This window comes from Sturnira hondurensis, unplaced genomic scaffold (genome assembly GCF_014824575.4).
Source record: "Sturnira hondurensis isolate 20B ecotype Veracruz unplaced genomic scaffold, ASM1482457v3 Scaffold0024822, whole genome shotgun sequence".
Classification (NCBI taxonomy): Eukaryota; Metazoa; Chordata; class Mammalia; order Chiroptera; family Phyllostomidae; genus Sturnira; species Sturnira hondurensis.
This window is the reverse complement of record NW_028097453.1, coordinates 4,432,168-4,448,307: the sequence shown is the minus strand read 5'-3', so window position 1 is coordinate 4,448,307 and position 16,140 is coordinate 4,432,168. Positions and strand designations below refer to the sequence as shown.

Here is a 16,140-nt window from a genome sequence, read left to right as displayed (position 1 = left end):
AGAAAAAGCAGGTCACAAAACATTACCCAGACACAGAGAAAAGGTTAGGAATGGTTTCCTCTGGGGGGTGGGATCGCATCTAATTTTTTTTCATGTTAGCTTTTTTTATTGTCTGACTTTTTTTACAATTAACCTACTCGTATTTTCATAAACACAAAAAGGTATCATATACAAATAATAACACTCAATAATCAGAGCAGAAGATGTTGGATTGCTCAGGAAACATATATAAAGTAGGAAGGGAACAGGGCAAAGGGTAGAACCCAGATGAACAAGGACTTATTCGTGAGTCTGGTAATAACAGATTGGCATCCTTAAAACCATGAGCCCTGTCCATCACCCTGAAGGGTGGTGTGTAGACTGTGTAATTGCATTTACTTCCCATTCATATACCTTTGAAACATAGATGACACTGGTCAGATCATTCTTTCTAAGCACAACCGCAGCCAGAAAGGAGCCTTGGGAATGAATCATTCTCTCTGCCTACAGGCCCAGAGAACGGTGCAGCCAGCGCCCCTGGCTGCCTCTCCCCAGCTCCCTTGTGGAGCTATAGAGGGAAACACGCTGGCTCCCCAGTTCCTTCTGCCCCACACTTACCCCTCCAAGCTGGTTCCAAAGAGAGAAAACTCTTGTCCAGGGTTAGAGGAAGTGGTTTTTTGTACTCCCGCCACTCCGCCCACCAGGAGGCTCCCGCCTCCTCCCCCACCCCAGGAGTTCTCAGAAAAGTGGGAGGGGAAAGGGGGAAGTCACCTCACTGGCATTATTCTATAGGAAATGACAAATCTTCAAGGACAATAAAGAGCGTGGCAGTGGTCTCATAAAAGTCATATTTCTCCAGTTGCTTCTTCATTAGCTGGCAAATGAAGTGGATCAGGTGAAAATATGTTTTCTTGAAACATTTCATGTCAATTTCATTTTTTGGAAAGAAACATAGCACCATGAGAATTCTTTTGTAAAAAATACCTTTTTAAAAAAATGTGGATTAAATACACGTTCTAAAATCTTTGGTAGTTCCTAAGTGGTAAAATTTATCAAAGCTGTCCTACATGGCAGTTGGACTTTTCCAGAAATATCACTTAGTGATCGGCTCAATATACTTGGACTTATAATAAAAGTGGTATTTGTACTTCATGTTAAAAAGGGAAACAAGAATGAGAACTAAGTCTCCCTGATTCTAAAACTACATCCGTGAGACATGGCGAAGATATCAGAAGATATTTAAAATGTCTTTGGAACTACTCCAGAGCTAGAAGCTATTATGCATGGAATGGAGATGTTTCGTGGGGGAAGTGGGGGTAAACAGTGGCAGTTGCTCCGGGCTTAAAAAATGTGGCTCATCCGATACACGAAGAGAGTGCCTACAAGAGCAACCCTTTCTGTGCTCCCATGCTGATAACGGCCGCAAGCTTCTCTCCCAGACAACAGGGGTTAGCCTGTTAGTTAATTAATTTTACTCCTTGACATAATTAAAAGCATAGGGTGAGGGATAGCTCAGAGGTTATGAGATTTAGACTTCCTTGAAATCCCTAGCAGGGGGCTCAGCCTGTGATCTCACTTCTTAAGAAAGTCTTTGAAAAAGAAACGCATGAATGTGATACTAGCCAGTCTCCCGCACTCGGATCCCAGAGGCTAGCTCTGATTTCACTGAGGCTCCCTTTTCACCAGTAGGATACCTCACACCACCCCCATGCGCTGCTTAGGTCAAAGGCTCCAGGAAGGCTCACAGCTGGAGGAACCCAGCTCAGTAAGCTTGGACAATTCCAAGCTTACCGCAGTGCCTGGCACAGAGCAGGCTCTCAGTGAACTTTTCCGGAATGTATTTGGTGGAATGGTAGGTTAATGGTTGCCTTAAAGTGAATAATGAAAGTAAACCCAAAGGGCACCCCAGAGATGGAGAATTTATTCCATCTTCTTCTGTAAGGGAACTGGATTTGGCCCACTAATGCCAAGTCTGAATCCTGACAAGCTTCTCAATCTGTATTAGTGACTTACAAATGCATTTCTGCACTGGTTGAATTGTTAGGACAAAATCTCATTGGTTCTAAAATAATAGAGGATCATTAACTGAGAATCCGTCTTAAAATGGTCTGCCCTCACGAGGAGCCTCATCAAAACACCCGGGCCTTGGCTTCGCTGAGATTCCACCAGCGTCTGCTCTTCTCAACCTCCCGTTCTCGTCCTGAAAGCCAGGGAGAAGGGGCCACCCTTTCTAAGAGTCTTCGGAAGAGCAGCGTCCCCTCTTCTCCGGAAGCAGCTCTCTTTCCCAGGAGGCGTGTCAGAAGGGGTCAGCGCACTGGCCTTGGCAAAAGACAAAACCGGATCTAGACTTCGCACTGCCACTTACTCGCCGTGACCTTGAGGAAGCTATTTAATGCCCGTGAGCTTCATTGTTTTTATCAACAGAGGAGGGATTCTTAACCCAACAGAGTTGTTGTGAGAATTCTGTGACGTAACCATAAAGCGAATGTATTTAACCTGGCGACACGGTGCACGACGATCCTTAATGCGTGGCAGTTAGCATCTCCGTCGATATCATCATCGCCATCAAACAACCCACAGAGAGAGTAGGCCTGGCCGAAATTCAAGAACCCCCGCAAGAAGCATAGCAGTGTAGCACGGTCACTTAAGAAGTGACACCGGAAGTCAGATAACCCAGGCTTTGCCAATTAGTATTAGTTGTTTAATGTGGGGAAAGCTACTTAATTAGGGCCTCGGTTTTCTGATCCACAAAATGGAATCACCAGTATGCGTTTCAGAGTATTCTTCCGAGGACTGGTAGTGCCTCAGAATATGAACGGGCTAGAACAGTGCTCAATACATGTTATCTCCCTCAACCCAGTACCTAGAATAGGGTGAAGCACACAGCAGGTACTCAAACTATTTGACTAATAAATAAATGTAAGTTTTTCCTCTCCTGAAATAGTCTCTTGACTAGTAGAAACTGGTTAAGAAAATCTTTTGAATGTTTTGTGCACATCTTCCTACAATAAACTTGAACTCTGTGGGCTAGTTTGAAATACTCGGAAGGAAACTCAAAGACGGACAAAGGTTCAGTGGCCACTCCATTTCTCATGACACCTGTGTCCACCAAACTTGTTAAAGATTCTATTCCTCTGCTTAAATAAAATATTTTGTTGCACAAGAGAAAAAGAACATGAGCTTTGCACTGCCCCTCCCCCAATTTCCCCCACCCCCACCAAATTCTCTGCTACAGCCCCAGGTCTCCACCCGGGTTGGAGTCGTGGGCTGGATCCTCATCCAACCTTACCCCTCCCCTGACGGGCTGGATTGGTAAGGTCGTAAATTCTTCCACTGAGAGAAATATGCCCACTATGCTACTTTCAGCTTGAGGAAGTTTTGGAACTCGCTCACCAAGGAATAAATAGCTTCTTCTGAGATGTGACGGCATGGGAACGTACATTCAACCAGCATAACTGTCCAACTTCCCCTTTAGGCATCACTCCCAGCTGTTTCCCAGCATTCATCCACTCCCCTGACAAAGCATTCCCTGGTTACAGCAAAGGTGGCCTGTATTCCAGTCCCCAAAGGGGAGCCAGCTTCTCAGCTAGCCAGCAAACAGGAAAGAATTTGATCCAATACCTCATGACTTTTTTTTCTTAAGATGCTGATCCCTCAAGTGCCCGGAATCTAATTGACAGCATTTCCCAAGTTCTCGCTGTTGTTTCCACTGGGTGAGTTATTTGAAGAGAACTGAATGTTATCACATTGATGGTTAATGCCAAAAATTTCTCTCAAGAATACCGTCATGGGGTGGACTGCCTCTCTGTGGGGCAGGGAGAGGTCTCAGTTTAAAAACCATCAAATTCATTTATTCTACAACTCAGTAGGGTGAATGGTACTTTAGTAATGCCTGTAAGTACACAGACAAGATTATTACTTAATAATCCATCCTTCTTTGCTTTCTTCCATTTTCAAGGTAAAAATCTGAGACTTTGTTAAAAGGGATCATTTCTTTCTTGAATGTATTCTAATCCTAACTCTAATTTTGCATAAAATGCTGATACTAGGAGATAAGAAAGTTAAGTTGAAATGAAGGTTGTTTTTTTCTGGTTTCCATTGTTTTAGTTTATCATTTTGTAAAGGAACAACCTAAACATAAGAAACTATTTTCTTAAAAACCCTAACATTAGAGTTTAGCTCCCAAAGATATAGCCAAAGACATCTAAATAGCCAGAGTGAATGAAGAGAAAGAGAGAGAGAGAGAGAGAAAGAGAAAGCGAAAGCCCTGGCTGGTGTAGTTCAGTGGATTGAGCGAGGGCCTGCGAATCACACGATCGCAGTTTGATTCCCGGTCAGGGCACATGCCTGGGTTGCAGGCCAGTTCCCAGCAGGGGACTCAAGAGAGGCAACCGTACATTGATATTTCTTTCCTTCTTTCCTTCTCTTCCCTGCTAAAGATAAATAAAAAGAATTTGTAAAAATATTAGAAAGAAAGAAAGAAAGAGGATTATTTGAGAACAAGAATGAAAACTTTTGCACAGCCAGGGTACAATTAATTGTCTTGATAATCAATGCCACCCACATTCAGCACTACCACTATTATCACAAATGGAACATATCTTTTTCCTAACAAGATAAAGGCATAAGGACTGTGACTAAATACACAGGACAGCCTGTTGACTCAGGCCCAAATCTCATCCCTTAGACTGATTCTCAACACAGGGTTTAAATTGCACTAGCCAGTCTCCCACTGCAGTAATTCCTAACTTGGCTTCCCATCCGAGTCCCGGGGAGTCTTTGAAAGGAAACCCCTGTAACTAGACTGTACCCTGGCCCAGAGTTTCTGGCGGTGGGGCCCAGGCATCGGTATTGTTTAAGCTTCCCAGGTGATTCCAATGCGCAGCCCAGGCAGAGGCTGGTAACGATTATCAGCCAGGTCCTCGGCTCCTCTATGAGAACAGGAAGCCGTGGGCGCTGCCGGCTCCCATTGACCACGTCTTTCGCTCTGTTCAAGAACTCCACGTGTTAGCAGCTTTGGGAGCAACTTCCAGCCTTTTCACATGCATAAGTGATTTTTAAGGCACTATTTAATCAGGCAAATACCAGCAAAGAGAGATAAGATGGGAAAAAATTTCCATAAGGCATGATATGAATAAATAAGTGAAAAAATATCTCAGGTTTAAAAGTAAGCATGAGAAGTCAAACCCTATGATACTTTATACAAAAGAATAAAAGTATTTTAAAAGGACTGATTAAAAGTTATGCTTTTCAGCTCTTTCTATTCCATCAACATGGAAACTGCTTCCAATTCAGAAAGATTTTAGGTAGGTCATTATTTTATTTTATTTTATTTTTGTTTTTTTTTAAGATAATTCTTTTTTTAAAAAAAGATTTTATTTATTTATCTTTAGAAGGGAAGGGAAGGAGAGAAGTATCAATGTATGGTTGCCTCTCATGAATCCCCTGTGGGGAACTGGCCTGCAACCCAGGCATGTGCCCTGATTGGGAATCGAACTGGGATCGTGTGGTTCACAGGCCCACGCTCAATCCACTGAGCTACACCAGTTAGGGTGGGCAGGTAATTATTAAATAAACACTTTACCTCTCTCCTGTGCAAAAACCAAACAGCCAAGTTCCCCATTTTATTTTTGGTGAACCGGACCACTTCCAGTTCAAGAACATCCGAAACTCTGCCAGATTGTTAGATATGTCAGGAAGAAGGTGTGAGCTGTACAAAGTCATTATGAAAAGTCCCAGAAGAAAGTAAAATGGTGAAAACAACAATGGAAAAATGACAGAACACAAACGAAATGAGAAAATGCCCGGTATTTAGAGCCTCCGTCTGAAATGCGGTCGTTGCTCTCCTTTCAGCATAAAACGAAAGCAGAGGCCATTCCACGCGGGGCTCACAGATGAAGCTGAGGTCGGGGGTCTGGGGGCAGACGCTCGTTCCGGGGAGGGAGAGACTCCGTTAGCAGCTTGCTGGGACTGTACCCATGTCACGGGCTTCCTGCAGTCCTGTTACCAAAAGCGACACAAAGTAAATGGTCCAGTGTGGTCTTATGGAAGGGACTTGTCACCGCATTTCAGAATGAGCTGCTCTGAGTCCCATGCACTGGGTCTGGGGACGCACAGCGGGCCGGCCACGCACCCGGGCAAGGGACAACATGTCTTTGTGGCCTGGAGGCTCCTGCACTGGTCAGTCTTCTGATAGTCAGCTCGCGGTTTTCTGTTTAATTGCAGATAGATCAATCCTGTGCCGGTTTTTATTCTTTCGTTTTTTAGGGCCGCTGTGCTGGCTCCCTGAGGAAGTGGAAGAAGCAGCCTTCCGAGGGGGATTCCCTCCCTGCACAGATCCTGGGGGTCCTCCGGGCGGGGCCCATCTTCCCGATTGTGGAAGTCTGGAGAGGTGTCCCCTCTTTCCAATGAGCTGGTGCAGAACTCCTGCCAGTGCACTACCGCAGCTGCTGCAGTAACCGAGGATGGACTGAAGAGCCGCTGGACCTCCTTAAACCTCTGCCTCCTTCCATCGTTTCTGCTGCTGGAGTTTTCTTGGTTGGTCAGATACCTATCCCAGTCCCGAATAATACTGCCACTGCCGTGCATCTGAGTGTCTTCCAGGTGGCTTCCTGCAAAAGCATCTGTGTCTTCAGGTTCGCCAACGGCTCTGCCAGCTCCTGCTTTGGCTTCACAAGCTCCACCGGCTCCCGCAGGATGTCCGCAAGCTGCGGCGGCGCAGCCTTGCCGGGAATGAAGGTTTTTGTAGTTATCTGTAAGTGGTTTTACTGGAGCTAAATAACCCACAGCCCCCTTCTCAAACTGATTTTTGAGGAAGAGTGTTTCTTTTGAGTACATTACCTGATAGACAAGTTAAGCCAATCTCGACTGCCTTGTGTCTGGTATTCATTCATTTAAAAATTTAAGAAATGCACCCTGACCAGCGTGGCTCAGTGGGTTGGATGTCATCCCACAAACCAAAAAGTCACCAGTTTGACTCCCTGTCAGGACACATGCCTGGGCTGCGGGCCAGGTTCCTGGCCGGGAATGTGCAAGAGGCAACTGATCGATGTTTCTCTCTCACATCCATGTCTCTCTCTCCCTCCCTTCCCTCTCTCTAAAAATAAATAAAATCTTAAAAAAATAAGATAAAATAAAAATTTGATAAATGCCTACAGTGTCCCAGATACCGTGTTTGTTCCTTCTTAGAGTTACTAAGATGAATGAGATACAGTCTTTGCTTGCTTTCGGGTGCAAGGCAGCGATCGGGCTCATGTGGGAGAATGGGGAAAGTCCTACGCATCCCTTCAAAGCCACTTGGATGCCTGTGACACACTGGCCCAGTGCCGTGGTGGCACGCGGTAGGCGGAAAGAAAGACGTGTACCCAGTTTTCACAGTGTTATGACCTAGTAGGGGAGGCTTCAGGATTTATTAAGGCAAACTGAGCACTATAATGGAAACTTCAGGGTGCCTAGGAGCACATACCAAAGGTCATTGTAATAACAGAGTTGATTTTGATTGAAAAATAACTGCTGGAAGTTGTGAAGAGATAGTAAAAGTAAAACTCAGAAACAAAGACTTACAAAATGCTTTTGTTAGCAGTTCATTCTCCCAAATAGTAAGTGGGAGACTTCAGGCTTAGCTTATTGGGCCAGTGAGATCAATATTCATAAATGCAGATTGGAGTCTGGGTGTGACTTCTCCTGACAATTACTAGGCACTTTTATAAAACTTAGAAGGAGATGCTGATGACATCCAGCAGGTCCCATCCAGTTAGGACCCGTCACTGATACACGTGAGGCACCTGTGACAGGCTAAACACTGGCCCCCAAAGTTACCTCCATTCTAATCCCCATAACCTGTGAGAGACTATTGCCTTTGATGGCAAAAGGGACTTGACAGACGTGATTGAGGTAAGGACCTTCAGGTGGAGAGAGAGGCCCGAGTTACCTAGAAGGGCCCAATGCGACTGCAGAGGTCCATATAAGAAAAGGCAGGGGACCACAGCAGCAGAGATGGGAGGGCTGTGGCTGTGGCCAAGGAACGATGTAGCCTTTAGAAGCTGCAAGAGACAAATGGATTTTTTCCCTGGAGAATTCAGAAGAGACCAGCCCTACTGACATATTCATTGCAGCCCCTCAAAACTCCCTCTGTGGTCTGACCTCCAGAACAACAGGATAAATCTGTGTGGTCTAAAGCCACTTCATTTGTGATCATTTGTAACAGCAGCAACAGGACACTGATGTAACTCTCCATCACTTAATGTAAACTTGGGAATCTTTATGGAAAATCGGGTTGATTGTTATTTCCTAACCTCAGTTTTCTGCGGCCATTCTTCCTATAAAAGCAAAATGGTCTTCACCCTCCTCTTCCTCCTCGGTTATGGTATCCATTCATAGGAAACTCTAATGGAAAATTAATTACCATAAATAATGAGAAGAATATTACTCGAAAGTACACTGGGGCTGTCTGCTTTTCTTTCCAATAAACTCTGGAGTTAAGTTTGCCAATCTAACTATATTGCATTAGAAGCGAGCACACGATAGACATAAGTCACTGCCAATCCTTGTTTTTCTATCATGTATTTTCAAGGAAATAAAGGTAGAGATGTGAGACTTTAAAATATTTGCTGATGATAGTTTGTTTCCTCAAAAAGGATCATCAGTGCACCGAGATGCTGTCCTTAATGTTGCTAGTATTTCTTCCATACCATTGATCTTGAGAATATTATAGTGCTCAATTTGATTTAATAAATCAAGATATCTCCCCTATCAGATCACAACTCTGTGAAAACCAGATACACACCTTTCTTTTTTTCCTACTGCACTGGGCCGAGCAAAATAAGTCAGAAGGAAAAAGTCAAGAACCATAGGATTCCACTCATATGTGGGCTGTGAAACAGAAAGTAACACAAAAACTCACAGACGCAGACAACAGTATGGTGCTTACCAAAGGGAAACAGGGTTGGGGGAGGCAGTAAAGGGTAAAGGGAGTCAAATATATGGTGAGAGAAGATTTGACTTTGGATGGTGAAATTACAGTACAATGTACCGATGATGTATTATAGAATTGTATACCTGAAACCTATATAATCTTATTAACCAATGTCGCCCTAAAAAATTTAGTAAAATTTTTTAAAAACTTGTCAGCCAAGTAAAACAACAACAAAAAAATAGAGTGGATGCTCTGATCTGTGTGGCTCAGTTGGTTGGAGCGTTGTCCCATAACTGAAAAGTTGTGAGATCGATTCCCAGTCACAGCACATACCTAGGTTGTAGGTTCCATCTCCAGTCTGGGCACAGGTGCATGCCCCCCCTCTCCGCCCCCAGTCTGGATAGGTACAAACCCTGGTCTGGATGCATACAGGAGGCAACCAATTGGTGCTTCTCTCTTGCAACAATGTTTGTCTCTCTCCCTTCCTCTCTAAAAGCAATGAAAAAAATGGAAAAAAATTAGAGTGGAGGGAAGCTGTGTGTCAGATCACACTCCAGCTGTGGACAGTGTGGAGCAGGTTCCAGACCCTCTTCTTTTACATTCATACACGGATCAGTTGATCTTGATACACAATTAAATGGACGCATGCCACCTGCAACAGCAAATAGGACAGCAATTTCCTAACATGATGAAATGCACCCATAGTAATTAAAGTGGTTCTAGGGAGCAAATGAATCTGCTGTGTTGTTACTGGCAAGAGTAGCTTAGCTTCAATGATCTAAAGACCCTAATATAACCAAGGTCACTCTGATACATTTAATATAAAAATAAAATTAAAAAATTAAATCTGTTATTTTAATATCAACCAGTGTCCTAATATGGAATCTTTTTTAAACTAACAGAACAAATTGAATTTAGCTAAAAAAAAAACCAGTCTGATGTGATGAATGTTCACCAACTTTCCAATGCCTCCCAGTGCTGAGTGTTTCCTGTTTACCTCTCTAGTCTGCTCCTGACCCCACGCTTTGCCCCAGGAGGCTGACGTGGGTGAATTACAGCAACGGGCTCCCTTCCACATACTGCCTCTGTTGTGGGCTCTGGAAGCTCTGCCCGCACAGTGGAAAGTCATTCATTCAACTCTCCTCCAAACTGTGTGTGCATGTTTTTATTTGTTCATCTTACACAATCATTTCTGAAAGTTATATTTTGAAGCAAAGCAATTCCACCAGAATCCATTCTATTTGAAATCAATTGTTCCACAGAATCTAGACTGAAGTTATTGTAATGCTTCTCTGGCTTTGTCTGCCCTTGACATTTGTCAGTAAATAGGTAATCTCTCCTAAGATTTATCCTACAAAGCTCTGAGGTCTCAGCTGAGAAGCTTTCTAAACGTTTCCACAGATGCAAAACTCTCTTTCAAAAGAAATTTAGACCTATAGGGAAGAGGAATGACTCTTTTTTCAAGTGGGAATAATAGTGAGACTTCTATATTTTTTGCAAGAAAATATCAAGTCTTGATGGTAAAATATGACATAAAACAGATTTGAATTTCTTTAATTGGCTAGTGCTCCAATAACTCACTAAATAATTTAACCTTGAAATGACTTTGATCTAGCAAAATCGGTTCAATGTTGTTGAGATTCATCCACCTCTGTACATAGAACTCCTTCTCATTCCTGTCTACGAATATAAAGTCATATCTCTACATTTCCTTACTGAAGGTATTTAATGTCAATGTTTTACTACAAGTACAAGGGACATCTTTGTACACATCTCCTGGCACATCTGCATTAGGCAAGTAATAAGGACAATACTAAAGGTATCATGTTTTACTTTTTCCAGCTGCATATTTTAATCTGCTCACGAACTGTGAAATCGCTTTTATGTTTTCACCAGTATGATTTCCATTATAAAGTAAAATAGAAAGACAATGCAATGTATATATTAAGGGCAAGTATTATTTTATGAAATATCATTTTAGCTATATACAGGGTCTCGCACACATAACACCCATTTTTATTACAAAATCCTAAGCATGTAATTCTCTAACATAACAATATCACACTCAAGCACACCCTATGACATTTTAGGTGGAATGTTCACATTAAAACTGTAAATTATTACACTCATATTACTACCCTGCCAGCCTTACTCAAGCAGGCCTTATTCTTCCAGACCCCGTATATACACAATTATATAGAGACATGTACTTAGGTTTGTATACTGTGCGTGCCCTAGTGTAAGACATTTTTTCTTATGATGGGTGACAGTGAAAACATCTGGAAACCAACCCATGATATAGACCCAGAAGCAGAATTTCTGTACCTCAGAATATGCACATTTTCTACCTGACTGCTATTGAGTTTGATGATGAAGCCATTCATGCTTCTATTGATGTAAGTGAATTCTTTTTCTCTATATCCTCAAATTTTGATTTGACGACTCCACCCAATCTTGTGGATTTTGAACCTTTGTTTCAATTGCATTCCTCTGATCCTCCAGTGAGGCTGAGGTTTTCATCTGTGAATTGCCTAACATTTATTGTAAATTTTCCTATTACTTTTCTTTCTTATTTTCACTAATTCTTGATATGTTCTGGATAGTAACCCTTGTCTCTTACAGAAGTTGCAAATACTTTTTCCTATTGCTTTTCTTTTTAACTTTGTGGTGTTTAAAACGCACAGAAGGGAGTTTTAAATTTAGATAGTCATTCTATTAATGTTTTCTTTTTTTTAAATGATTTGTGATTTTTTACTTCTTGTCTGAGAAATCCATCTATCCTCCAAGGCCATAAATATATTCTCTTCTACCACTTTAAAGTAGTTTTAAAGTTTTGCATTTTCTTCATTTAGGCCTTTAACTCATTCGGAATTTATTTTTGTTATGGTGAGAAGAAAGAACCTAATCTATTTTCTTTGAGATGGAAACCCAATTGTTCCCACATCAGTAATTGAATAGTCAGCTCTTTTCCCACTGATTGGTCATAGCATCTTTAAAAAATGCTTTACATGCTTGGTTTCCTTCTGGAGTCTCGACTGTGTCCTGTTGGTTACTTCCTTATGGCCGCACCGAGACTAGAGCTTCAGAAGTCTCGGTATATGGGATGCAAATCCCTTCTGCTTGTTGTTTTTCAGCATTGTCTTGATTAGTCCCGATGTTTACTTTTCCATACAAATATTGAAATTATTTTGTTAGGCTCTACGTTGAAATCTTGCTCTAGCTTTGTCCCATCTTGTTCTTTGTCTACCTAAACTCTTATTAAGATTTTAATCAATATTGCCCCTCCCGTCAACATCTCGGCTGAAACTGACTCGCCGGAGCTGAATGCCTGGACTCCAGGGGGAAGAAACCAACACATCCCATGTACGGCCTCGCCTCGCTCCCACCTCCCAGATTCCGTCTCTACCTGATGGAAATGCAGCTGCACCTGGAAGCCCAGCCAGAAGGACTTCGGAGAACGTGCACTTGGGCTCTAAAGCCTTTGCAGCCCAGAGCAGCGAAGAGTGGGTTTCAAACTATGGGCTGCATTCTGTTAGTGGCTCACAAATGGCATTTATAAAATGAAATAAAACAAAATATAAATTGTTAGTAGGCCTAGCAAAAATAAGTATTGTATCATGAAAGTTTTATAAATACACACACATATATACATAAATATATTTAAACATACAATCACATGCCACAGAATGATGTTTTGGTCATTGATGGGGGCCCCATAAGAGTACAATGGAGCTGAAACATTTCTGTCTCCAAGCTGTCAACAGAGAGGAGTGTTCAACGGGCATTATTGGCTGACAAGCAAATCTATGATGGAAAAAAAAAAGAACCCAAGCAAGCTGCCATGGACATATTTCTGGAAAGAGTAACATCCCCGGAAGAAGAGCCCAGGTGAGTTTTCCAGGAGGCGTTTCCAAAGGAGGCGCTGTTACCCCAGGAGATGCCGGCTCCGTCTCTGTTACGGCCCCTGAAGACCTCCCAGGGGGATGACATGTGGAGGTGGAAGAAGTGTCACTATTGCCCCCGACCCAGCGTAGGCCGAGGCTAAATATGCTCCCTATAAAGTAAAAGCCTTCCAGTAACTTAATTAACACAAAGCTATACATACGCACATTCTCTACATTCCACTGTTCTTCAACAGTTACTATCAAAAGAAACAATGTTTTTATAAAAGGCAGGGGAATGAAAAAATAATCATTACTAAACTTTGCCAAAAGATCTAGAAAGAGACAAGTGGAGTGACACAGCTGACATGAGCCGCTGACAGCTTGCCTACCCTCGTAAGTAACATGTGTCCAAGCTCTATCCCTCCCTCCCTTCTTCCAGTCTATAGCTGGAAAAAAAGATACCCAGGGATAGCACTAATAGAATGCTCATTTATTTAGCCAGGGGCAGAGGGAACCCTAGTGCCAACACAGAGAGGGATTCCTAACTGGTCATCAAACAGAACAAAGGCATAACCCTGGTTGCCTCAGGGGGTTGGGCCGATGAGTGACAAAGTGTTTAAATTCTAGTTTCCAAATTTTCTATAATAGACTGTGTTACTCTTACAATGCCAAGAGAGCTCCAACCAACCCCAAATCACACGTGTGTTAGTTTACTGTTTTATTGTTAATGTCCCAACTGTTGAAGAAGAGCTTCCAAGAGTCCTCATAAATCCTCCTCTTCTGCTCCCGGTCATGGACAGAGTTTTCATTTCCAGAGAAAGACAAGCGGGATTCCACAGAGTGGGCGTCTGGGTCAGGTCCACCTGGGCTTTACAAAAATGACCCTGGGAAGCATCCCACAATTTCCCTGATGGCTACAAACAGCGATACTTACTAGTCCGTAGGCTGTCTAGGCCCAGGTTCTGGGCATAGCAGAGAGAAATACAAAGTAGTAGAGATGGCCCCTACTTACGAAGAGCACGATATGCAACGAGGGCATAAAGAAAAAAACGTGCGTCAGCACGCCCAGAGGTACAGACCGACACAGTGTGAACCGAGAGGTTGAAGTGGAAGACAGCAGGGGAGTACTGGCGCCGACTGGGGTGATGCCTCCAAGATTTCCGGAGGTGGTCATGGTGATGTCTTCCTTTTACTCTAATGCAATACCTTTCCCTCTAAGAGATCAGCAGAAATGGGACTTCCGAAACTGCAGACTTTTTCCTGGTTGGGAAAGTAACTCAGAGCCATGTGGACCAAGCCCACTGACTCCCTGGTTGGTGCTCCGATTTGAGAGAAGCTTCGGGTTTCGTGGGGAATCAGATCTTTTCAGCACAGCACTTTAGGGAACTAAGTACGATTCTGATTTGCTTGCACGTGGTTAGTACTTAATGAAAAACCAAAATTTCCTGTGAAATTACGGTGCCTTCCATTTGACTAAACAGGTAGGGAGAGATCTCGGACTAGAAAAGTTCAAATTCTTACATGTTGCCCCAGTTCCACATTGCACGACACTGAAAACCAGATTGTAATCTTGTGGGAGATCATTTTTTCTTCCTTATGAAAAATGGCACCCTCTCCCCCACACTCCCAACACCCAGTGCTCAACGTGTCATCTTTTAAACTGTTCTCCTCCTTCGCAAAACTTCGTCATCGAGTGGGGATGACTCTGAGGCTGTTGCTGGTACTGGGATCTGAGATGGCACTTTTTCTAGAGGTGGACACTAGTGGGAACTGAAGAAGTGTCACAGTTCGAGGGTAGAAGGGGGCTAACATGGAGTCGAGGCCACACCTCTGACTGAGAAAGCTGCTTTGGAACGGTGGGCTTTCCCCAGAGGATTACCTGTGGGATGGAAGACACCTGGACCTCGAGCCAACTGTGAGGCTGAGAACTGGGCTGAAGACTCAGATTTCATTGGGGTGAGGCTGGCGGGGGTCTGGGGCCACCCAAACCCAGGGCTTCTGCTCTGCTCTTGCCAACGTTGCCTCAGAAGATTCCTGGCGAGGAGCAACTGAGAAGGGCAGAGATCCAAGATGGTATAAAGATGAATCTTAACGGCCTAAGCATTCAATCTTAAGGGTGTTTATCTCATCCCCTGAAAATCATGAGAAAAAATTTCTTTTTCCATGTCTGCCTTGAGGTCATGATGAAGGAAGAGCAACCCGATCAAACTTCTAGAAACGAATCGGCTTGCCCCTCTGGTGCGTGGATTCGAGCTGTCTGGCCAGAGGTCAGGATTCTGAGGTGAATCTGAGCTTTCGACCAAGGGACATCTATTTCCTCAACGCAGGGATGGCCTCGCTCATGAGATCTCTTCTCCAGCTGGCTCTGTGCTAGGAAAAAAGTCAGTCAGGAAGCTGAGCGCCTTCTCCGTATGTTCAAGCCCATCTTTCTACAGCTCTCTCGGGTGTCCTGGGAGAGCCTGCCTTGGCCAGAGGCACGGACGATGACCTGCTGCTTCGGAGGAGGAACCCGGGGCTTCTCACTTGATCATCTGTGTCTCTTCGTGTGCGTCGTAGAACTCTTCCTCGTCGCTCTCACTCCCGAAAGCGCCCTCCTTGCCCATGGACTGAAACGAAAGGAGAAGAGGGCGGGAAAGGATGTCATGACGTTTCTAAAATGAAAATTTCTACCTAGCTCTTAACTGACCAATGTACTGCTACAACGTCTATTCCCCTAAGAATTAGCCCCTAAGGCATTCTAATAAGTCTAATGAATCATTGACTATCTTTATTCCTCTGAAAATCAGCTGCTGAAATAAAATCTCTGAAAATTGGACTCCGCCCTTTGTTTTCCAGCAGTTTTGCTCAAATCTGTTTAATCCAACCGGACACACTTTCCCCCTCCCCAAACTACCATCGTCCAAGTGGTGATTCTGAATGATTAAGACAAACACAGCCGTACCTGTGGGGTATCCATGTCCTGTAAACATAGAGCTTCCTCCCCCAGCCTCCGGTATGAACACACCTGAAGGTCAGAGACCGTCTCCAGCAAAGGAGCATTAAGGGTTTCTGGCAATAATAAACTCAGGAGGCCCGAGGTCAGGCCCGAGGCTCCAAAGACAACGAAAGGCAAAGACCACTGCACATACTTCTGTGGGGGCAGAGAGCAGGATGAAAACAAACAGAAACTCGGTATCAGTTTCCTTGGAGATGACATCAGCAGTCTGGATGGAGGACCCGCCCTGTTTACAACCCAGTTCAGGCCTTCCCACTAGAAGACACCATCAACCACCTCTTTCCCCAAAGAGAATTACCCTGGGGGATCAGTGGTCCCTCGGGCACACAGATGGGAGTGAGTAAGTAACACAGCCGCTGGGGATCTGA

At 43.7% G+C, this 16,140-nt stretch overlaps 1 protein-coding gene and 1 pseudogene across 3 annotated transcripts in view; both read right to left on the bottom strand.

Moving 5' to 3' along the window:
- Nucleotides 1–6,141: 6,141 nt before the first annotated feature.
- Nucleotides 6,142–11,277, bottom strand: LOC118981925 (chromatin modification-related protein MEAF6-like; annotated as a pseudogene).
- A 463-nt stretch (nt 11,278–11,740) lies between these two features.
- The window catches only part of SLC22A15 (solute carrier family 22 member 15), a 63,928-nt gene continuing 59,528 nt past the window's right edge, over nt 11,741–16,140 (bottom strand). The window contains exons 11-12 of one of the 3 annotated variants that reach the window (XM_037038771.1): nt 15,719–15,907; nt 11,741–15,383 (exon numbers count right to left, since the gene is read on the bottom strand). In XM_037038771.1, the coding sequence (XP_036894666.1) occupies nt 15,297–15,383; nt 15,719–15,907 (276 nt within the window). In that variant the 3' untranslated portion in view covers nt 11,741–15,296. The remainder of the gene's footprint in view (nt 15,384–15,718; nt 15,908–16,140) is intronic. The other 2 variants (XM_037038772.1, XM_037038773.1) reach the window with 2 other exon arrangements.